At 39.8% G+C, this 23,061-nt stretch overlaps 5 protein-coding genes across 8 annotated transcripts; 2 read left to right on the top strand and 3 right to left on the bottom strand.

Annotated features, from left to right (window-relative positions):
- Positions 1–279: 279 nt before the first annotated feature.
- On the bottom strand, positions 280–3,484 carry LOC114757398 (FT-interacting protein 7). The gene has a single exon (XM_028946438.1). The coding sequence runs from the start codon at positions 3,335–3,337 to the stop codon at positions 326–328; it is 3,012 nt and encodes a 1,003-aa protein (XP_028802271.1). The 5' UTR covers positions 3,338–3,484; the 3' UTR covers positions 280–325.
- A 1,661-nt stretch (positions 3,485–5,145) lies between these two features.
- Positions 5,146–21,439, top strand: LOC114757401 (basic leucine zipper 9). 3 transcript variants are annotated; one of them, XM_028946445.1, is made up of 7 exons: positions 5,146–5,161; positions 17,887–18,172; positions 19,776–19,905; positions 20,074–20,227; positions 20,332–20,407; positions 20,571–20,696; positions 20,955–21,439. In XM_028946445.1, exons 2-7 carry the CDS (start codon positions 17,888–17,890, stop codon positions 21,252–21,254), a joined length of 1,071 nt encoding a protein of 356 aa, XP_028802278.1. In that variant the 5' UTR covers positions 5,146–5,161; position 17,887; the 3' UTR covers positions 21,255–21,439. The 3 variants fall into 3 exon arrangements, with proteins under 3 accessions (XP_028802278.1, XP_028802279.1, XP_028802277.1); XM_028946446.1 differs by lacking the exon at positions 5,146–5,161 and having other exon boundaries at positions 17,838–18,172; positions 19,776–19,896; XM_028946444.1 differs by lacking the exon at positions 5,146–5,161 and having other exon boundaries at positions 17,839–18,172.
- On the bottom strand, positions 7,645–8,307 carry LOC114757405 (auxin-responsive protein SAUR50-like). Its single transcript, XM_028946449.1, has one exon. It carries the CDS (start codon positions 8,280–8,282, stop codon positions 7,776–7,778), a length of 507 nt encoding a protein of 168 aa, XP_028802282.1. The 5' UTR covers positions 8,283–8,307; the 3' UTR covers positions 7,645–7,775.
- LOC114757400 (26S proteasome non-ATPase regulatory subunit 11 homolog) lies at positions 11,531–14,729 on the top strand. 2 transcript variants are annotated; one of them, XM_028946443.1, is made up of 2 exons: positions 11,531–11,700; positions 13,302–14,729. In XM_028946443.1, the coding sequence occupies exon 2, from the start codon at positions 13,323–13,325 to the stop codon at positions 14,589–14,591; it is 1,269 nt and encodes a 422-aa protein (XP_028802276.1). In that variant the 5' UTR covers positions 11,531–11,700; positions 13,302–13,322; the 3' UTR covers positions 14,592–14,729. The 2 variants fall into 2 exon arrangements, with proteins under 2 accessions (XP_028802276.1, XP_028802275.1); XM_028946442.1 differs by having other exon boundaries at positions 11,625–11,700; positions 13,305–14,729.
- LOC114757403 (probable calcium-binding protein CML43) lies at positions 21,345–22,312 on the bottom strand. The gene has a single exon (XM_028946448.1). It carries the CDS (start codon positions 22,231–22,233, stop codon positions 21,673–21,675), a length of 561 nt encoding a protein of 186 aa, XP_028802281.1. The 5' UTR covers positions 22,234–22,312; the 3' UTR covers positions 21,345–21,672.
- Between the last annotated feature and the right edge of the window lie 749 nt (positions 22,313–23,061).

Genomic DNA, 23,061 nt, shown 5'->3' with positions numbered 1-23,061 from the left:
ATTGCACCAACGGCCTGCTGCCCTAGTGCCCTTCCCTTTGGTAATCACCATTCGCGTTATATAATGGATCTCATGGCTCTAGAGCGCTTTCTTTGTGCACTATCAACGGTCACTTTTATCCACTTTTAGGCTTTTGGCGCATACTGCCAACGACTTGTCGCTTCCTTCATATGAAAAATGAAAATGCAGTCGACACAAACGGACCACAAAAAAAAGACAAACGAACAAATGAAACAAACAAATGAATATAATAATTAATATTAATACTGAGAACAAAAATAGTAGCCGCCCCAAAAAAACCGTGCCACCTAACATATCATCGTCCTTACATAATTTGGTCAGCAAATGAGGGAAGCCGCCGGAAAAAGTTTGCAGGAGCCGACGGCATATCACCTCTAAACCTTGGGTGTCTCAAGTAATAAAACCCGGCACCTAATGCAAACCCCTTAAATGGCACCACATAGAACACCATCGATGCCATTAAACAAAACACCACAAATATCCCCGTAGCTCTTGGGTCCCGCCAATTAAACAGTGCCTCCAAACGCTCCCCTTGTGCTGCCAAGTCACCCATCAATGTCTGCGCCCGACCCGCCAATGCCCTCAGCCTATCGTACCGGATCCGAACTTGCTCCGCAGATCTCGTGCTGGGGAACCCATCAAACTCTTCGTCAAGCTCGTCCAAGCTCACCCCGTCCACGTAAGATATCCTTAGGTCCATGTTCTGCGGGACCCTCCGTCGGTTACGGAATCTGGAGATCAAGACCAAGAAGGCGTACATGAATACTGTGGGGAGCACCAAATGGGGACACAGCACAATTGCCAACAACAAAACGTGCACCAGAATTGTGGTGGGGGGATGCACCCACGTGCGAATCCCGTCAAGCCACCGCGCCACCGTTGCTACCCGCGACAAACAACCCACGACCCGGAACCAATTAGCCTTGCTCCGCCTCATGCTCCACACGTGGTTGTCTGAGTCCAACATAAACTGAACCACTTCTTGACCCAAAGGCGGTTCGGATCGCGCAAGCCGAGCGGTGACGATGCGCATAGCCATGTGACGTAGGATATCTTGTTGGGCGGGGCCGAATGGCTTCACATAGTGCATTCTTGGAAGAATCGGGCTTGCATAGGCCTGCATCAAGCTTAACCAGGAGGAACACGAAAACCTTACTGCAATCTCGATCTCTCCCATTTTCTTGGCACCACTTGGCAAGATTGTAACGAGGGAGTAACTATTCATGTACACTCGGTTTGTGTCCAGCGTGGATAGACGTATTCGGATTTTCCCAATTCGCACGTCTTTGTTGGGCTTCCCTGATTCATCATGCTGGTACCTCCCATTATCAAACACGCCTATTGTGAGCACCGTGCAGGGGTCATACACGTCCCAAGTGTACTGCTCATTCCAACGTGGATTGAATCTGTCTAAGATGGTGCGAGTTCGGACCCACTTTGGCCCATATTTGGTTACCACGTAGGCATCGGTGGTGCCCCGAGTTCCGTCTTTGGTCTTCACGGGCAGCAAATTAGTGGCCCCGCGAATCCCGACCTCCAGCATGCCTATCGGAGCCTTAACTAGTTGCTTGGCTGCGGCCCGAACATCACTGGTCACGTGAGCAGCCTCGTCTATCACGTGATAGCCCCCTTCCAAGCACACTCGAACGTGGATTCTTCCGGCGTATGGGCGGTTCTCGTCCCCAACCAGATTAAACCATCTTGATTTTGCCTCCGTTCGATCATCTGTTCGCCTCTCGATGGAAGACACGTGTATTTTGGCTTGCCCCACTGTTTGGGAATGAGACACATCCTCTACGGTCACCAGCAGAAACGGCTCGAAAGGCTCGGCGGCCACAAAAATGAGGTCATCATTCCAAGTCGGATTAGCTGAGCTGGATGATGACGGGCCCACCGATGTCTTTCCCGTCTTGAACACTTGGGCCCCCAACTGAGCCTTCACGTAAAGCTCTGGGTTCCTCCGAACCTTAGGCTCGGTTCCCGAAGCTATTTGCAAATCCTGGGTCTGGATGACCGTTAGCCTTAGGTACCAGAGCTTTGGAGACAGGTAAACCTTTGATCGGGTCTCTGGTATCAACCCGCCCGAGTCTGATTGCCACGCTTCCTGGAACGCCTCATCTGCCTGGGTTCCAATCCACACAGCGACCATGACGTCATTTCCCGGAGAATTTTCTGATTCCAGAGTGTACCATTGTGGAGCCAGAGGACTGTCTGGGGGTACTCTCTTTGGAACTTCCTGCAAATCAAAGGAGACAGTTCCCAGACAACTTTCTGTGCACTGATTATCTTCTTTCTTCTCCTCCGACCACACAGACACTTCCAATGACGTCGAATTAAGACCTTCTTTGTCAAATGCGAAGACTTGATCCCAATCTTTGTCAGTTTCGTTTCTGGTCTTGATACTGTGGGTTCCAATCACGAGCTTAGCATAAACCGAGGTTCCAGGCCCTGGTTTGGTTAGTTTGGCCTTTAAAACCCGTACATAGAGAAATGGCATTCGATCCACGAGATCATAAGTGCTACGGCTTCGATCGCTGCTCAGAGATCGGAGTTCAATGTCATTCACGCCGAGATCAGGACGCTTTTGTATCTCGCCTTGCTTCTCCTTCTGCTGTTGCTGCTTCGGTTTCTCCGTATGAGCTATCGGCTGGTCCACCTCAGGCGGTGGTGGGACCGGAGCAGGTTCAGCCGGAGCTTCCTCTGGTTTCGCTTGATCAGGTTCTGCTGGCTTTGGCTTTTCCTCTTCCTTAGATTCTTTAGCTGCCGGCTTCTCATCTTCTTTTTTCTCTTCAGCTTTGTCTTCCTTCTTCTCTTCCTCTTTCGCTGAATTCTCCAGTGGCTTTTCCTCAGCCGCCGGCGCCGCCGCTTCAGTCTTTTGCTCTGCAGCTGCGGCATCGGCAGCCGGCGGATCTTCATCAATATAATAAACCTTGACCCCAAGCTCGCCTTTAATCTGAGAGAAGACGCTCCTCTTCTCCAGAGGATAATACACAAGCACTTCAGAACCGGACTTCACAAAAGTGCCTCCTGATATTTTAACCTTGCCCAGAAAAGTGCTTCGCTTCCCTGTCTTTTTATCGTTATACAGATTGATCTCTAAGACTTCGGATGCCATAGTCTCTGTGTCGTGAACAATAAACTCGAGCCTCTCGTCCCACTGGGGATTTAGATCTCTGGACTTGGTCTTGGTTCGCCGCCTCTGGCCGTCGAAATCCACAATCGCATAAGCGCTTGCGGTTCCTTGGCCGTCTTTTGGCATCAGATTCTTGGCATTGCAGACCTCAACTACGAGCTTTCTACCAGAGGTCTCCGTCATTGATGTGATAAGCTTTAAGCTTCTGAGTAATGATCTTACGAGAGATTGGGAATGATAACAAAGAGAACCCGAGGAGCAGTGCTGTATGATAAAGGAAGTTTTAAGAGAGAATCCAAGGAGAGTAGTATTTTGAGAGAGTGTATACGTTAGTGGGGGGTTAGTTCAGCTTTTATTTTCAAGTGGGGAAAGTGTGGGTGGGCTTGATTCTTAAAGAAAACAGGCGGAAGCAAAAGTAGTAGATCGTTTTTAAAAGGGAAGGCGAGGAGCGTGGGGCACGTCAGCTCAGACACGTAAGACAATATATGCCACGTGGCAAATAAAGGGATGCGACTTTTTTTTTTTTTTTTTGGGTTTCAATGGACAATGGAAAGGACACCAACATGTGTTAACTGGCAGCGGGTCAGTTAGCTGAACACCGTGCCTGGTGGGTGGAAGAGAAGCGAGAAATGAAACGAAGGGTCATCAAATAAAATAGATGTTCATGAAATTCAGCTCCATGACATACAGATCACAATATAGATACTGATTCGAGTAAATTAACAAGGGCTGAGACAGAGATTCTCATGAAATTCAATCCAGAAGATTATTTATTGCCGAACGATCTTATTCCTTTTTGGCCTGGCCGTTGTCTTTATTAAAGAATTACGATGACAGTGAGCCAACTTCAGCCATCTGCAGAAATGAACGTTGCTTTGTTTGTCTTCCTGCATATGGCAGTTTTGTCCCCAGGGCAGAGTAGCAGTCGGGTGCTCATTAAAAATGGTTACTACTGTAGCGCAGTAATAAAGACGATGCTCATGTTTTAGTTATGGAAATAAAGATATAATGTACGGCACTGACACATGAAGAGCTTTAATTTTGGAGAGAGAGACTCGCGCGTGTCCAAGTTGAGGATTAGTTTTATGTTTTGCGATCCACCTACTATTGCGGCCATAAAACATGGAATTAGGAAAATAAAAATAGGTCAATCTGTTTCTCCTCTTTTTTTGTGAATGAACACTCTCCTCTCTGTCTATGTCAGTATTAGCAGCAACGGTGTAATTAGCTTTGGGTTGCAACAGTGAGATTGGGTTTTCTACTTCTGTTTGATCTGTTCTGTGGTGGCTGCTTCTCATTCAATTCAGCGTGTGCACTAGAAAATTAGAATACTACCTCACATCCTTATTATAAGAAATAGTTTGACTTTCAATTTGATTTTAAATCCACAATGTTTTTCATATTTATCTATTTTTTTTAAAGTAATACTTATAGTAGTTACACATGTTAAATATTTTATCAAATGACAGTTTTAATTAATACACATGATTAGTAAAGATATTTTTGAGAAGACAATACTTATTTATTACAAATAATTAACTTTAAAAACTTCTTTAATCTACTCAAATTAGTTAATTAGCTCTTATATTAAGAATATGAAGGAAATATTATTTGGTTTTTAATACACACATAGCCGTAATTTAAATTTTTTAATAATCACGTATGGATTGGAATGAAGTTTTCCCTTGTAAGTGTAACTGATAAAAATATGGAATCACCTGTGGAGTCCGAAGCCCATAATGTCTGCCTCAATTCGATTTTGGAGATTCGAGCTGTCACAATCGAGGGCCATTGGCCCAGTGATGGGCTCAGCCATGGGCTGATTTTTAGGCCTACTTCACCTTGGGCCTGATTCTCTTTCATGCAACATGGGCTGTACACTGCAGAATTTACACAGCTTATGGTCTCATCCTCCTCTCATGACGTTCGGCTCTTTTAAGCTCTGCTTGGATAAGAAGAAAAGTTGAGAGGAAAAAAAATAAGAAGAGAAAAAATAGAGAGAAGAAAAAAGTAGAGGGAAGTTGTTATCATCCATCTTGCTTGGATGAATGAGAGAAGATAGTGAGGAAAGAAAATTAACAAATATCTAAATGACTAAAATGTCTTTGTCAAAATATATCATATTTAAAAGTAAATTAAATTAAATATTGCAATAGAAAAATTATACTCCTCCAATCTTTAATATATGACCTAATTATTGACTTGATTTTGATCCTAAATATAAGATCACTTTATCAATTTTTTCTAAATTACCCCTACGGATACTTCTTTAGCTATGAATCCTATGATCAAGTAGAAGAGTGAGAAAAGATATTAAGGAAGATAATTGTGATGTTTTAGAAAGAATATGTTATATTTTTTGTAATTAACTAACTTACCTAACTTCCTTAATCTAATCAAATTAGTTAAATAGATCTTATATTTAGGATCGGAAGAGTATTAACATTAGCATCATCAAATAATTTAAAATTAAGTTATTTGGTTTATATATATTTTCAGTTTATTATGTTTTAAAACCAAATTATTTAATAAAAATATTGTTTTTAAGATAAAAAATGAATAACTTTTTAAATATAATAGAAGAAAATAAATACAGAGAAGAAGAGGAGGGGTAGTCATAAAAATCTAGTTTTTTTTTTTCCAAATCTCTCCATATATAGAGAGAGAATTTGGAGAAAAAATTAGGCATGGAAGTCATCTTATTATTTTTTGTTTTCCTTCCTCTCACATTTTCTCCCTTATCTAAGCAAGAGAAATTTTGTTTTTTCTCGTATTTTCCTCTCTACTATTCTCTCCTCTCTGGTTTTTCTCAATTCAAGCAAGGGGTTAATATCAGAGGCCGCACATGTTCTTGACAATCCGACTGTTGCTTCCGTCCTTCAAGCACTGCGAATTCGGTTAATGCTGAGCTGATAACACATGGCCCCTGCGACAGATGCCATATGGGTGCTTGTGCTTTAAATTGGATCTGAAGGTACTTCTCTTCTACTATATCCTGTATGCAGTCTTCAGCATTTGTACAATTTTTAGATTTTGCTTTGTGGTGGCGATGCACAGTTTCTCGAGAAACTCCAAAAAACAAAAAAAACCGGTTTTGCCGCTAATTCACGAACTTAGAATACTTGTCATGTGATTGATTTTTTTTTTTCCTTTTCTTTCTTTCTTTTTTATTTTTGGGATTTGTGGCGCATTTCAGTGAAAAGGTGTGTTCTAGAATTGATACAAGATTCCATGTTCTCACTTGCTTTCGGTTTAAGTTTATAAAAAAAAATTATCATACCGCAGATAACGAGGGTTAATTTCTCAATGCTTCTTGTTGACGTGTATTTTATTCATGTCCTGGAAATGACTGAAATGAATGCTTGCACGTGAGCTGCATAATAGATGTTTGAGAATATGCCACCGAGAAATTTTAAGATCACCATGACTTGATGGTAAGGGACTGTATAATATAAAAATTGTTTAACCATAACGTCGAAATATGGGTTTGCCTTGTGCTCGAGATATATATTGACTGGTCTTGCCCATCGTAATTTTAACAGTTTTTCTAGAGAATGGTTCGTGGGGAACTTCAATTATCAAAGGGAAATAATGACAGTATAGGACAACATCGTGGATTGCTCGTATCTGGTGGCATCTAACTGTCACCTTGTAAACCTCGATCGTGGGGGGCCATTCTGAAATCTAAAAAATTCAACCTGGCACTTATGATTGATCGCAGTGAGGCCGATGGATGCTCGTCTTTGGCCCAAGAGGGAAGCTTCTCACGAGGGTGTAGGGAGGTGGGAGGGACGAGTCTTTGTACGTCCTTACACTTAATGGACCGTACTTGTGACAACTGGTCCATGTGAACTTGCAAACTCTTCACTTTTTCCCCATGTACTATGAAGCTTGAACTTCAGGATGTGCATCGTAATTATTTCTGTTTTGGAACTACGCATGGCTTTACCCCTTTCTCCAAAAAAATTTTGTCGGTTCCGATTTTTTTTCTTCCAAAAAGGAACAATTTATTAATATCTTTCAATATTTTCTTCTCTTTTATAGTATTATACTTCTGTGAAGCTCTGCATGTCATTGGAACCCAAGGCCACTGACCTAGTGCATGCTCTGCTCTTGGCGTTTGACCTATTGCTCGAAGATTTGAATCAATTGAACTGAATTGAATGCTTAGTTTCCAGTTATACTCTGTGTGTGTGTGTGTGTTAGTCTTGAATTTTGACGCTTCGGAGAGACAAGCTCCCAAAAACATTATGTTTACAACCCTGCACGATCACTAGTTTCGTATACTGGAAAAAGTATCGTGTTCGTTCGCTGATGTGAGTTGTTCCTGATGAGGAGAGCTTATGATTTGAACAACAGAACATAATGCCGAAGTTTCAGCCTTAGAACTATAGATTCAAACAACGGAGTTGCTAGATGTGCTTCGTAAGTCTCACGGATTGAAGACAATTCATGCGCATTAGAAAATAAAAATAGATTTAGACAACGGAAAATCTATTCATAAATTCCCAAATAGGTTCTTACATAATCTAAATCTCTCTTACAATTTCATACGTTGATTGGCCTCCATGAGGGGAAAAAGAAGGGGAAAACATAAGTGTAAGCCTTTCAAAATCCTAGACTATCTGCACATTGGACTCTGGGGATGGGGAGAGTAAGCAAGCTGGCGTTCTAATGAGCAGTGTCCCAATATCTCTTCAACTTTAAGTCTGCATTCTTGAGTGCTAGATTGGTCGTTCCTTCCCTGCACCATCTTTAAGATACTCTCAAAAACTGGCACTTGACAAGGGAATCTCAGAACACCAGTCTGTTGAAACCCGAATTCTTCTTCTGCTTCTCTCAGTAACACATGAAATGCATGATGGCTGAGATATTCAGTAGGTATAATGAACCTCTTCATCTCTTCCCCGACGCAAACAGCGAGACAGCCTTTCGGAACAGCGTTGCTTGATCCCCCTTCGCGTTCAGATATAGAAAGTGTCCTCTTCAGAAACTTGATACTTTTATTGCTACTGCCGCTGTTGTTACTGTCACTGGTTTTGGGAGAGTTGGCTTGCTTTCTCCATTTCTTGAGGATCTGTTGAAGCCTAACAATATCTCTGATCTTGTTAGATTTCTTTGGATCCATGGAAATGATACGGTGTCTCTCTTTAGTCTCCGGGGTTGCGAGGCTTGGCCCTTGGCTCTCTCCTATCTTGAATATTTCTCTGCTCAGGCTAGATGGGGTTCATTGGTGTATGCTTGCAATTTATAGAAGTCTGAGGCCTTGTGGATTCTGAAACTTCTACACCTCTCTTCTTGTCTCTTCCTTTCGTTCTTTTTTATTTTTTTATTTTTTCCATTTAGGTGAAGAAGATTACAAAGGCACTTGCATTTTCTATCACATGGGGAAGCCAACAAGAGAAGTTTTCTTGGTTAGGATGAGTAGCTAAAGACTTAAAAGTTGATGTCTTCCAGGTTTCAGACGTGAGTGATTTTTGTAATTCTGATCTCTCTCCCTCTCATAGTTCCTGGTTTTGATGGTTGAAATCCATGTGTGCTTGGTTTTATTTTAGTCAGGGGATGACTAGGACTGAGATTCTCTGAGTTAATTATCAGTTATTAAACAGCTTTAGGTCGTTTAAAGTCTGTGCTAACTGCTAAGTTCTGGCAGCTTTGGTTTCCAAGGCAAACCATCCTATCAGTCAAAGGCTAGGTACCCTCTTACGTACACTACAATTGTACCATTCATACCTCAGGCTTATTTCATTACTCTTTTTTCATTTATAATTGTAATTTTAATTTCAACTATATATTGAGGACCTGAAGCAAATTTATTTTAGAATTTCCAGGAGACCCATGTGATGCAGCATCAAAAGTCGCAGACAGATATGGGCGCTGTTGAAATTCTAATTCCCCAGAGTTAAGCTGCAATTTTGTGCACCGTTATGAACATAAAGTTTTCAATTCAATGTACTGTAGATAAAAATAAGGAAAAGTAAAAACGAAAGAAACGAGACTTTTTCTTGTTGAGAGAGAGTTTCGTGCAAGACGGTTAGATAAATTGAATCTAAGTAGATAAATGTACAGGAACGTTGGGAAAAGGAAAAAAATATTACTTAAATAAGTCATCGACTCATTCACATGACAACCCAGAGATAACGCGTAGTTTCGAGTCAGAGAGCTCGGTAGAGTTATCTACCATGCTTTTGAGTTGTGAGAAGATTGCAAGTTTTGTCCTCACCAGAGCCTAATCCAGTGGTGAAAGAGAGAGAACACAAAAGTGCTTGCATGTAGATTATATATATGTGTGTGTGTGTGTGTGTGTTTGACTTGGCTCCATACTTAAATGATGACTGGGAGATAATGGAAGGTGTTCCTAACATGATCCGCATTCCATTGCACCAATTAAGAGAGAATCGGCCGTGCCTTTTGATTTTAAAAGTAGCCGGTAATCATATATTTCATTGGTGGGTGCTTGTTTTATGTTGCTTAAATAATTTGATGAAATGTTCCTTGATCCACAATTAAATTATTTGATCTTCAGGAAATAGTGGTGGCTAGCACGAGCCTCTCAAAATTACACTACAAAGAGTATGTTGTCCCAAAAACACGAGGCTTCTCCTCAAGTTTAATCATGATTTCTAAGTGAGGTGACGTTGTGAAAATTAGACTAAGATGCATAATTAGCCTATCATACATCAATATTCAGATATTTCTTAATATAAGAACCAGTTGAGATTAAAATTTAATTATAAATATAATATATTAATTCATTTTATCTTTTTTTTTTTCAAATCAGTTTATCTAACTTGTAAACCGATATATAATTTGTTGTTATTTAAGGATATTTTAAAAAGATCACACCACATTAATAAGTAACTAATATTCTTAATTTTTTTAACTCAACAGAGTAATTAAGTACTATTTTCAGTTTTAATTATAAGACATTATTTATAGTCCACAGACAGTGTCTTATAACGAGGAGTTGCTCCGATATTAATCAACAAAAAGAGTATAATTTCTTATTGGAAGTCACGACGGGTGAAAAGGAACTGAGCCAGTCTCCTCCTTCCTAAACAATCATTGCATAACCACCTGATTGATTCTATGATCTGTAATTCCCTTGATTGCAATTGTCGTTATCGAAAAGTTGGTCTCGCTAACTATTGTTAAAGAACATTTAAAAAGAAAAGAAAGTGTAATTGAGCAGGATGCTCCCACAATTAGATTTCCCTTCACCTAATGGAATGGATGAGCCAAAACATGAACCAAACGCAATATGCCGTGGAATCTTCATCTTTTCTCCTCATGCGGTAAACATACCTCCAGCCAAACGGAGCATTAATTAGCACTTCGATGTATATTTTCAAAATTGTACTAATATGAATTTCGTGCTCTGGATTTTAAGGGATTAGTGACATTATTTATATTTCATGAATAATTTGAATTATTATGATTTTTATATTATGTGTGATCATTCAATGCATGTAAGATTTTCTTTTTGGCATAACACGAGAATGATTCTACTTTGGTGCATTATTAAGAGGAATTATTCTGCCAGCTAAGTGAAGAATTAATTAAGTTTGATGATTATTGAGTTAGTACGTAGGTACATGGCCTTTTTGGTAAGAGGGAAGAACGCATGTCACAATCCAAATGTCTCACTTCTAGCTAGGATTCACACACTTACTTAAATTTCTAATTTTATATTTAATTTAAATTACACTCTGTTGGCTTCGATTCCCTTACCAACCTACCAGTCAAACTCGACGTCTCAATTTGCTGAATCAGAAGTCTAATGACATGGATCCGGTGAACAACTGTCCGTTTTAGCGATAAATGCCAGGAGTTTAAAGTTATATTAACAACTAATTAATATAATCCTTGAAAATTTCACGCTTCCCTGTACTAATATTGAAGAAATAAATTGAGTTTTCAATAGGTAAGAAGCAATTATTCATGCTGGGAAGAGGAAAAAAGAGGAGGAGGAGGAGAAGAAGCAGCAACAATTTACGATATTGGACTTTTTTTTTTTTTGCTAAAGTACTTTTTTGAACAGGAATTTAAATATTAATTTATCATGTTATGAGGAATTAGCTTTTTTTCACTAGACCCAATTCTCATCGGTCATTATTGGACTTTCACTGTGAACAAAATATAATAGGCTTTGGTCTTGGAAAAATTGGGCTTTACCTTGAAATCGCGTTTCCAAACAAAGTAAACCGATCAAGGTGGCCCATTTACAAAACAAGAAGCCCATTCCATCGGCCCAATAGGTGAATTGAGCAACAAGAAAAGAAACGAGGAATGGGCCCTCGGATTTTTCTGGTTAATCCCATATACTTGTGTTGGTACGCTGCGTTTTAATCCCAAACTAAAAGCCACCTTGCCCGAGTTCTCTCCCCATCTCCTTTTACAATCACGACTCACGGCTCCCATCCAGCTCTCGGCCTTGCTCGCGTCCTCGCCCTCAGGTCGACGCTACTCCTTCAGTCCTCCCTTTCCAAGGTTGCCCGCCGCCGCGTTCCCTCGCTACTCTCCTTTCGCTGCTCACCATCGTCGAGGTAAGCATCAATTCCTCTCTCCACCTTCCACACTTATCGGCGTTTTACCGCCCTGTCCTTCCTAAATACCTAAATCCCCTACTTTGAATGATTCGACTCCTATTTTGCATGCGCTTTTTGGATTCTGGTTCTTACTTTGCTTGAATGTATATGATTCAGATCCTGTTTTGTTGGGATTGTTTGTTACTTCGAAGTCTCACTCACACAAACTCACTCCGTGCTTCTGTTATCAGAATTCTGAGTTGTGAGGCAAATTGGAAAATGAAAACGGTAGAAAAGAGACCTGGCTCGGGTTAGACGAGGAAATGAGAAATTATAAGTAACCCAAGCCATCCTAAACCCCGCAATTTGGAGAGATCGGAACAATGGGGTATGAGTTTATTGAGTTCCAATCCATTGTACCCCTCATGACCTTCAAAACTCCAAAATTTTACAACGTATTACGTACATCACGTCCCACCCAACTCGCAACTCATCCTTTATAAACTCCCCAATAACTGGTCCAAAGTAATAATTAATTCATCGCATTCCTCTGAACTAAAACGCTTAAGGAGCACTCAAACTTCAAAATATTTCATCGATAAAACAGCTATTATCCTCAATAAGCAACAAGCACCATAGCCTACGAGAAAATATCCCATTGAAAAATGCATAACCCACTCTTAGGGTGTGGGTGGTGGTTGGCAGAGTGAACTTCACATTAGAGAACAAGATGCCAGGGTTTCTTATTTTAAGGGTTTAAAAAAGATTTGAAAAGCAACTAATAGATTAAGCAATAATGTAATAAACTTGTAAACATAAGTTATAAATTAGCGGGTTTAAGTTATTTGAAGAGCGAAGGCAGAAACAATAGAAGACTAACCAGTAGCAAAAGAGAGAATATCGGGCATGTGGAGAACAAACACCAATGAGCGAAGTTTGACAGCTCAGAAATCACCCCTTGTTAGATCTGAGAAACGAATGATCTTTGTTCTTCCTCGGTCCCCAAGTTCATGTGTTTTTTCTCGTCACAGCGTTTGTGGGCTTGAAGGTAATCAATGAGAAATGTTGCTTCTAAATCAAAAGAGGCACATTAAAGGAGTTGTCCAATTTGGAATCAATCAATTATCCTTTTTCAAGGCAATTGCTCCGCCTTGTGTTTGTAATTCTTATTGCATTCAGTTTCGAAGGATAGTTACAATACATGTAGCTGATCATGCCTCATGTTAGTTTTCTACATTTCTATGCTGAATGTTGCCTTTGCTTGTATCTTCTTTAAGATGCATATATTTTGTGACCACACCCTCCATATAGTAGGCTATGGTGACCTTAAATGAGGGAGTTCTTTTAGTTTTGTGTTTTCTTAGGAGCGAGTCATATGATAGTCACAAATGAGATATTTGTCTGTAAAGATTGCTCATAAGTCTAAATTTTCCTTTCTATATGTCCTGTGGTCTTGGCAAATGCTATATAACCATTTGAAAAAAGTGAAGACATTTACGTTTTGCTTGAAAGGAAGAGATAGCTAAGGCAGTGATATAATACTTCCCACTCAAATCTATAGTAATTCAAAGCTGTGTAGTTTTGCATTTTTCTCTTAATTAATAACATTGTTCTTTCAGAAGTTTGTGGAAGCGGTTAAAATGTCTTCCTCATATCTCCCCGCAACAACAGAAACTATCGCACAGGCACTGGAGGCCAAAAACCCATCTGAGGCTATCTCTATTCTTTATCGTGTACTTGAGAATCCCTCTGCATCTCCAGAAGCTCTTCGCATTAAAGAGCAAGCCATCACAAATCTCTCTGATCTTCTTAGGCAAGAGAATAGGGCAGAGGATCTGCGCAGCCTTCTCACTCAGTTGAGGCCATTTTTTTCTTTAATCCCTAAGGCAAAAACTGCAAAAATAGTGAGGGGAATAATTGATTCTGTTGCTAAAATACCGGGGACATCTGATCTACAAATTGCACTCTGCAAAGAAATGGTGCAGTGGACTCGAGCTGAAAAGCGGACTTTTCTAAGGCAGAGGGTTGAGGCAAGGCTCGCAGCTCTTCTTATGGAAAGTAAGGAGTATGCAGAAGCCTTGACTCTCCTTACTGGCCTGGTCAAAGAGGTTAGAAGATTGGATGACAAGCTTCTTCTTGTGGACATAGACTTGCTGGAAAGCAAGCTACACTTCTCCTTGAGGAATCTTCCAAAGGCAAAAGCTGCCCTCACAGCAGCAAGAACAGCTGCTAATGCTATCTATGTGCCCCCTGCTCAGCAAGGTGCCATTGATTTGCAAAGTGGGATTCTTCACGCAGAGGAGAAGGATTATAAAACTGCATACAGTTATTTCTTTGAAGCTTTTGAGTCCTTCAATGCACTTGAAGACCCCAAGGCTGTTTTTAGCCTAAAATACATGTTGTTGTGTAAGATTATGGTTAGTCAAGCTGATGATGTGGCGGGCATTATATCTTCTAAAGCAGGCCTCCAATATGTTGGTCCTGACCTGGATGCCATGAAAGCTGTTGCAGATGCTCATTCTAAGCGTTCCCTTAAGTTGTTTGAAATTGCTTTGCGGGACTACAAGGCACAGTTGGAGGAAGACCCAATTGTACACAGGCACCTGTCATCCCTTTATGATACCCTTCTGGAGCAGAACCTGTGCAGATTAATCGAGCCATTCTCAAGGGTTGAGATTGCGCATATTGCTGAGCTAATTGAACTTCCCATTGATAAAGTGGAGCGGAAGTTGTCCCAGATGATTTTGGACAAGAAGTTTGCTGGGACATTGGATCAAGGTGCTGGATGCCTCATCATATTTGATGATCCCAAGAGCGACGCCATATATCCTGCAACCTTGGAAACCATTTCCAACGTAGGGAAGGTTGTGGACAGTCTTTATGTTAGGTCCGCCAAAATCATGGCATAAACTGTGTTGTTAATGTTCTGGCGACATAACTTTGTTATTGCTTCTTGATGATGAGCTTCGTATTGTTTGTTTGGTTTCTTAAATTGTGATACTATAGATTGTTCTAATCATATATAGCTAAATCTCTTCCGGATGGCATTGGATCGTGTTTAAACTTCAAAGGGGTTGGTGGTAACCACCACCTTCAAGGGTGCGCACTAGGGTGCGCACTTGGATGCATGTCGAATTGCATTGCGTTGCTATCATATGATGATTGAGGCCTAGTTCGTGGCAGGTGGATATGCCTTTTATTATATATCCGTGCGTTATGCGCTCAAGCACATAGTATATATTTTCTTAGCTTTAATAAAAACTTGGAATAAGTGTTGTTCGCCAGTATATTTTTGTCTTTTTCAAATTCAAAACAAAATTATACATTTTCAAAAAGAGAGAGAGAGGCTGCGGTTTAAGTACCTTTCTAGAAGAAAAATGATATTTATCCTAGCAATCAGTGGATTATTGAAATAAAAAATTGATTATTGATAGTTTTAATCATTTTTAAGGGCCGCCATGTCTCGATCATTATTGTCATGTTTACTTCACGTTTCAAAGGAGCCATCAAATATAAGCTGGAAAAACAACAAAGCGTCAAGCCTCCTGTTTACTTCCCTGTTCCGATTTCCGAGTGAAGCAACACAAAGGTTGCTCAGACAAAGGAGGTGTGCCACTTTTCCGCGGTTCTGTTTCCTTCCATGGTACGCTACTCTTAGCCAACCGTTCGAAAAATAAATAAATAAAGCTCGAGTGGCGGGTTTTCCAGAAATTTGGCTTTCTATGAATATCATCACGCACACTCGCGCATACTGAGTTGTGATGAGTCGTTGGGTTCATAATACAAATGGCAGCTTAGCGCACGTTGGATTTGGAGATGGCAAAGGCAACAAAAGAAAAAGGAGGAGGAAGAAGAAGTGGAATTGAACACCGAGGATGAAGGTAAGTAATGTAGATGCATGATAGACTAGTCTAAACTCTAATCTAATGTAGTATTTAGAAAGCAGTAAGAGATTTTTTTTTAAAAAAATAATAAATGAAATGATGGAGCATATGATGTGATATGAAGGTCTGGAATGAACAAGAGGCAGCAAAAAAACAATTGTAATGCATGCCACAACAAGTCATTTCTTGACTGGTGTCGTCCCCACTCTTAAAATTTGGAATGGTGGCTTCACCTTTTCAACGCCACTGGGCAATCCCTACTTACAAAGTTAGGTATTATTGCATTATGCTAGGAAAGTGATGATGCCAATAAACTAATAATGCGCACACCTTTAAAACAACCCTACCCAGAAAGCGAGCGCTAACCTGCTCTTTTAACACCACCCCCATAAAAACATCCTCTCGTTTTTTATTTTACAAGTATCAGCTTTTGTGTTAGGGGCGGTGCTTGTCCCCATCAATTCCCCCGGATTCCTTTAAGAAGCCCACTTGTTACTTTTTCTTTTTCTTCTTTTCTCTGGTCACTGTGCCTTTCCTCTTCCTTCCAAATCTATTGCCTTTGCTGCTTTTCCCAAAGCAATAAAGTATTTTAGCTCCTCTCATCCTCCCCCACTTTGCCCCTTTCCTATTTCACTCTCACTCTCCTCTTCATTGGTTGGTCCTCTTCCTATGTGTGGGGGCGTGCATCACAAAGTTCTAATTTTGTTTCACACCCAAGCCATGCCTTTTAATCTCTCTCTTTTTTTTCAATACAGTATAGCACTATTCTGTTAGATTGAAACGTTACCACATGTCTTAAAAGCGTATTTTGCAATTACACGAATTCAAACATGAGATCTCGTACTTAAAAACAGTCATAACATTTTTCATTAGAACTGATAATGCCTTGTTATATTTTATAGGGGTAACTGTGCTCCTTTATATGTCACCCCATTATTTGTGATGTGCTACTTTTCTCCATCCACTTCTTGAATCAGAGGTGCTGAACTTTTTTGTCTTGCATGATTTGTGGTGGTGATGTATTCCTAATTGTGGCCAATGTGGCTTCAAACGTTTCGCCACCAAATGCTTTGCTCTTATTCTTCTTTTTACTTAACCACACATAACAGGCCAAAGAATCAAAGTTGTGGCGTCCCTCTTTTCTCTTTTGGTCTGCTTCCCTTTATTCTTTTTCATTGGCATTCATTATGTGTTGCCCAGTTATTAATTCTATTAAAGTTTTGATTTTTATTATATTGTTCTCTTGGTCAGGAAGTAACTCTGATGTATACCATGAAATTATTTATTTTTCTTTCGTGCTGGTCACAAAAGTTAGTCAAAATTCCTTTTTATAATTTATTCGTTAAAATATTTATTATTAAGTTTAAGAATGTGGGAATTCTCCTCTCATCTCATGTTAGACGATTATATCAGCGTAACGTTGAGAGTGAAAATGAAGAGATGATTCGCCCTCACCTCACCACTGCCCCAATAAATGTCTAAGTGGCCATAATTAATACTCTATATTATTACTATTTATTTTTGGATCTTAATTGGTCATAAGTATAATTAACCAGAATCCCCATACAGTATTGACCTCTGCTCCAAACTAATCAACACCCACTTCAATCAAGACATTAATTAAAATTAGTCTCATCAGTTCATTTAAAATTTTCAGATTGATTTTACTTAAAAAAATCAAATCGATTTTCTCAATTCAATCACAAGATGGGCAGATTCCAAAAAGATTCCCAGGGAGGATTTTTTCTTTTTAACACGTGGCGATTTGATGATGCTTCCCAGATTCGGAGGCAAACAGGTCAGATTCGCAATATTAGTTCTGCTTTCTTGGAATGTCCTCCTTGCCTCGGAGAGGTGTACCAAATTTCCAGGCATCAGTATATAAAATAAAAAAATACAAACATGATATATATATATATATATATATAATTAATTTAAAATAATGACTCATATTGCTTTTATGTTTTTGGCCCAAAAAAAATATTGCCTTTATATTTAATGAAACTGTCCATCTTTATATAATCAGCAAGCCAAGCTCACAATTATTGGCATGAAGTGAGCCTCACGGGTCCAACACGTAATTACGGGTAACTTCCGATGTCATTTTCGTAATTCCAATCTGTCAGCGACTTTCTACTAAAGTTTTAACTTCATGTGCCGCCCAATCTTTTTCCTTTGAACTATTTATAAAAAACAAAAACAATTATTTTAATTTTTACGTACTTCGTTTTCACTTTTCCTATTTATACCCCTTCACTTGCTTCCTCCGCTCCCTTTTCCCTTTCTTTCCTTCTTTCTTCCTCTATTTTCTCTCCGGCATGATGGAGACGAAGCCGGCCGCCGTCTTGCCTGCCTGCAGCGCCACTCAATCCCAATCTCTGCACGCTTCGTCGGTTCTCTCCACCGTCTGCAACATGAAACGGACACCGTCCGAGTTGGCCCTGGAAGAGTTCCTGAATAAGGCGGTGCCACCATCGACCGACGACGACGACGACGACGTGAAACCGTGCGAAGTTTGGGAGCTCGCACACAAAAGCTTCCCCCACCCGGACACATTTCTCGCCGGCGTCGGCTCCGACGATTTCGATCACGCTTTTCGAAACTCGGTTAGTGCTCTCTTTCACTTAACGTTACGAACGCCCTCTCGATGTATCAGAAAAATATAAGTACGTTCGAGAACGATCTTTTGCCACGTCATCTCGCGGTTCGGCGGCTTGATGACGTGGTCAGTCTCATTGTTTCACGCCTTGTGAATGAAGTGGCATCACCCTCAGCTACTCCACCAACTGCTGATTTCTAAAACCGCAATGATTAAGAGTCATTATTTTCATTATCACTATATATAAATAATAATTAATTATGCTGTTACTTTAGAAAACATGTCTTTTTGAGAGATTATCAGTACAAGGCAAGGGATTTTTTCAAGGGAAAAAAATAGCAAATTTAACGCAAAAAAATAGTAGGAAAAAAAGTGGCATCACTAAATCTCAGATTTCATTTTTCTTGGCTATACAACTGCAACAAATTTTTTTTTGTTTTTTAATCTTCGTTGGGTCAATGAAGCTGGAGGCTTTTGTTTATGGCGAAACTTGCCTCGAAATTTCCTTCCATTGACGTGTATTACCACAGAATTTAATTTAATCTAATTTAATGTTGTTAAAAATAAAAAAACAATTAAAATCTTGAAGACAGTGTCCTGTACAAGGTGGAAAGTATGGTGGAAGTTTGGATAGAACCAAAGAAAAGACGATTAGAGAAAAGACACGTCTTCACGAGCAAGACCATCTCATCGGAATATAGACTTAACCCGCCAGTCACTGAACGCTTTTGATGTTCACACATCAATTGTTCGACGGATATTTTTACAGAAAGCGTGCACCAAATGAACATGTTCTTTTCTTGTTTTTGATCTTTTTTGGTCATTTTTCCCCATTGGCTATTAAAGGAAGACTATTGCTTGCGTGCAAGATTTCCTTCAAATACGATCAACAGCGTGAAAATTCTTTATATTAATTAAATATAATTGTTCCTTTCAGTTATTTTAAAATGATTTTGTGCTACTGTTTATAAAACAAGGACAGAGTTTGTCTTGGGGTGGATTATACATCATGAAGCCCACAGTAATTGCTCACACTAACTCATGTGAAACTATGGGAATGAATTCGATTGATGAGGAACAGGAAGGAAAAGAAATTGGATTCCGTTCCTGATTTATAACAAAAAAGCGAATAATATCGAATTATAAATACCCTCTTGGACATTGTTTAGAATGACTTTATTACCTGGCAGGCATACTCTTCTTTTCTTGTTTTTGTTTTTACCCATCCTCCTTTATTCCAAAGTAAAATCCTAACTTCTCCCTTCTTCACCGCCGACTTGTAGTTGATAAGATATCTCTTATTTACCCATTTGAAGACATGGAATCATTCATGCACTGTGGTGTGCCCACAATCTAAGGGGTATTTTTTGTTGCTTCCCTCTATGGCCTATCTTCTTGTGCTTTTTCTTCCTCTAGTGCTATTTGGAAAAAGAAAGAAGATAACCTGTTAAGAGAAGAGGTCTAATAATAAAAAATACAAAAGAAAAGAAAAAAAAGGTTTGTAGACTTTTCTTCGTGACTCAATTATGGCGTCCAAGAGGACCTTGTGCTGCTATATATAACTAAACTGAGTTTGATCCTTAAAATTTCCAGCTTATGTACAATTGCAGGATGCGGTGACTGCGTTTTCAACTTGCAAGGGACTACCAGATTCACTTTTATGGTCTCCGGATGCCACTCCCAAGGATTCACCTCTCTGTGCACCGATTGAATCTCAGTCATCTATTTGTGGTACCAGTGGTAAACATATAGTCTATGGTTAAACGTGTATATATATTTTTTGTGATTTATGGTACACACTTTTGCATGTCACGCACCCATCTATGGGGCCTGCACTGATGTAGCTCATAAGAAACTTGGTTTAGTTGATGTAGCTTAACATATTTGGATCAATTGCAAACTGGGCAGTTTGCAGCCCTGTGTCAGCTAATCAACCAGCCGTCGGTGATAATCAAGCCAAAGGAACCACAAGTGCTTCGTCTCGTGAGCAATCTGATGAAGATGACGTAGCAGGTCCTTGTGATCAGAGCACAAACCCCATTGATATGAAGCGTCTCAGAAGGTATGTTAAGTTTTCATGGAACTATAAACTTAAACACTACTGGTCTTCAATCTTCATCATCCTTCATGCTTTAATTCACACGGTCTTCATAATCATTGTTTCAGGAAGGTTTCTAATAGGGAATCTGCCAGGAGATCCAGAAGAAGAAAACAAGCACATCTGGCTGATCTTGAGACGCAGGTGAGGGAGAACTAGTGTTTTGGCAGTGCAAGGGCATGTGATTGATTAGTCAGTCTTGCTTGAAGCAAGCCAACATGCCATTGCTCTTCGGAAACAGGGGAATGAGAGGAATGTTGTCATACATGTGAGATTCAACCATGAAATTTGAATTTGTGTTCCTCAGGTTGAGCAACTGAGATTGGAGAATGCAGCTCTGTACAAGCAGCTTACAGATGCCAGTCAGCAATTTCGCGATGCCAATACAAATAACCGAGTGCTCAAATCGGATGTCGAAGCTTTGAGAGCCAAGGTATATATAGATAGGTTCTTTCTTGATCATGGCTCTAGTTACGTCTCTGATCCTTTTTTTTTCCTTTTTTTGGGGCCAAAACGTCTCTGATCCTATTGGATAGAGTTAAATTTACAGACCGAAGCTATTATATTACAATAGGTGGGAAAAAAATCTCCCAGAAAATATACTTGTGGGAAGCAAATTTGTTAAATCAGATTCATGACTAACCCATGTAAGTAAATATGAACTGGTAAAGAAAATTCTGTGTACTTTTAGGTGAAGTTAGCTGAAGATATGTTGACTAGGGGTTCCTTCTCCACCTTAAACAACTCGCTTGTTCAGAATCAGAGTCAGCTAAACGCACCACCACAACTCAACAACACTACCCTGCGTATGGCGCATGTCTCGCCCACCATCACTGTCCAAGGTAGTGATGCCTCATATGCTTCTATTGCAGTTGATGATCACAATTCATCTCTTGGTCTTGGGAACTTACATATCAGTAACAGCAATGGCAATTATAACTCTGGAGTTATTAGTGATGCTATGAGCTGTATCAACGGAATATATCGTTGAATGTTTCACTTTACCCAATTAGATCCAATTTATATGTCGTCTAGTCTAGTTAGATTAGTAGGTGCTGTTTTGTCTTATGTTTTCTTCTCTCCCCCCCCCCCCAATCTCTATGTCCATTGAAATAGTATGGTTAATGCTGTATTTTATTCTGTATAAATTGAAAGTACTTACTTTGCGTTTCATAATTACCCCCCTTCTTGTACAGCTTAAATGTGGGAATTCTAGGGAATAAGAAACTATAAATGATGAATGAACAAAATGGGGTTTTCTGGCAGGCCATAAGTGAACAGATCAATCAACAGGAAAGTAATAATCAATCCATCTCCAGATTTTCATTCAGAGAACCGTGAAAGAAGTAATATACAATTGGCTGATGATTAATAATTTTATTCCTAGAAGCAAAATGAATAAACTGCTACTACCCCATCATTAACTCAAACTCACCGAAATCAACCTTACCATCAAAGTTCAAATCTACAACATTCACCATTTTCTCAATGGCACTCATGTCCCAACCTTTATCCAAACCCAAGCAATCCAGAACCCTCTTCAACTCCATTGCATCTATGTATCCATCTCCATCTTCATCAAAGATTTTGAAGGCCTCGTGTAATAGCTCGCTACGCTTCGACATATCTTCCAATCCATTGAGCACTTCTTCTACAGGAACCTCTTCATCTTCTAAGCCTCCATGGCAAGGAAGCTCAAACCCAGATGGCTTCTCTTCCTCTGAACCATATAGCAAACCCAGCTTCTCTACCACTTGCCGTGCGTTTTCCTTCTTGATCCTTCCGTCGTTTTGCATGCCAAAGACAGTGATAAGAGCACTGACCATCTTGTCATCAAGTTTGAGCACATTCTGGGGCTTGCAGCAGCGAGAACTATTGTGATCAGCTTGAGGATTTGAGCCTTGTTGTGAACGTCTAAAAGATTGTAAAAAGTCTCCAATGATCCTGGAGCATGCTTCTGTTATCCCCATTTGTGGCAGTGCTCCAAGAACAGAATTCAACTGAAAGGAATGAAAGCCAAGAATCGAATTACGGTGTGATGCAAGCAGCAAGTATGGTGATTATTTTCATCAAGGTGGCCTGCTTTTTATAGTTGGATCCGTGAGATAGCACCATTGTAAAATATCCTGAATGCCATTGTATGGTAGAATCATAGCAATTAAATAATGCTAATAATTGTGTGTGCCTGATTGACATTATGGACCCCAAAGCTGGCATCCAAAAATTGAATATAATAACGGGGCAATACGCATTAAATATAAATATTCCAAGACTTCTTTTTTATTTATTTCACTGTAATTAAGGTCAGTGCGAAGTTCCAGAGACCCATCACGTTAAGCGTACTGATTGACAGTGCCGTGTTCTGCTCTTTATTTCTAGCGTCGTGGAAATCAAGTGGTATGCTGAATTAATCTTGTCCTTCAAATATGAGATACTCATGTTCCCTACCCAGTGAATACTTTTTAGGGTCGAGAAAAAAGCAGTAATTTTTTTAGAGATACGAGAGATCCATCGCCAAAAGGAGGAGAAAGTGAAACGATCAGAAAGTTGCTTGGATATGGCTCTGTCCAAGTAGCTTTATTGAAGACACTGCTGGTCTAATGTAATGTTTCATACTAAAAGTGCACAAAGGAATAGTCGGAAATATTTAAAGCAAAGAGATCTGGATCAAATCAAATCACTTGAGCTCTCGATTATATTTTGGGAAGCACTCATGCCCAGAAACCGCGTTGTGTAGTTGTACCAATGATTATTATATTATATTATATTATGTGGGTATGTACCTTTTTTTTTTTTTT

This window comes from Neltuma alba, unplaced genomic scaffold (assembly GCF_004799145.2).
Source record: "Neltuma alba isolate B1F8T4 unplaced genomic scaffold, ASM479914v2 tig00010594_pilon, whole genome shotgun sequence".
NCBI classification, from domain to species: Eukaryota; Viridiplantae; Streptophyta; class Magnoliopsida; order Fabales; family Fabaceae; genus Neltuma; species Neltuma alba.
This window is presented reverse-complemented; position numbering and strand designations above follow the sequence as displayed.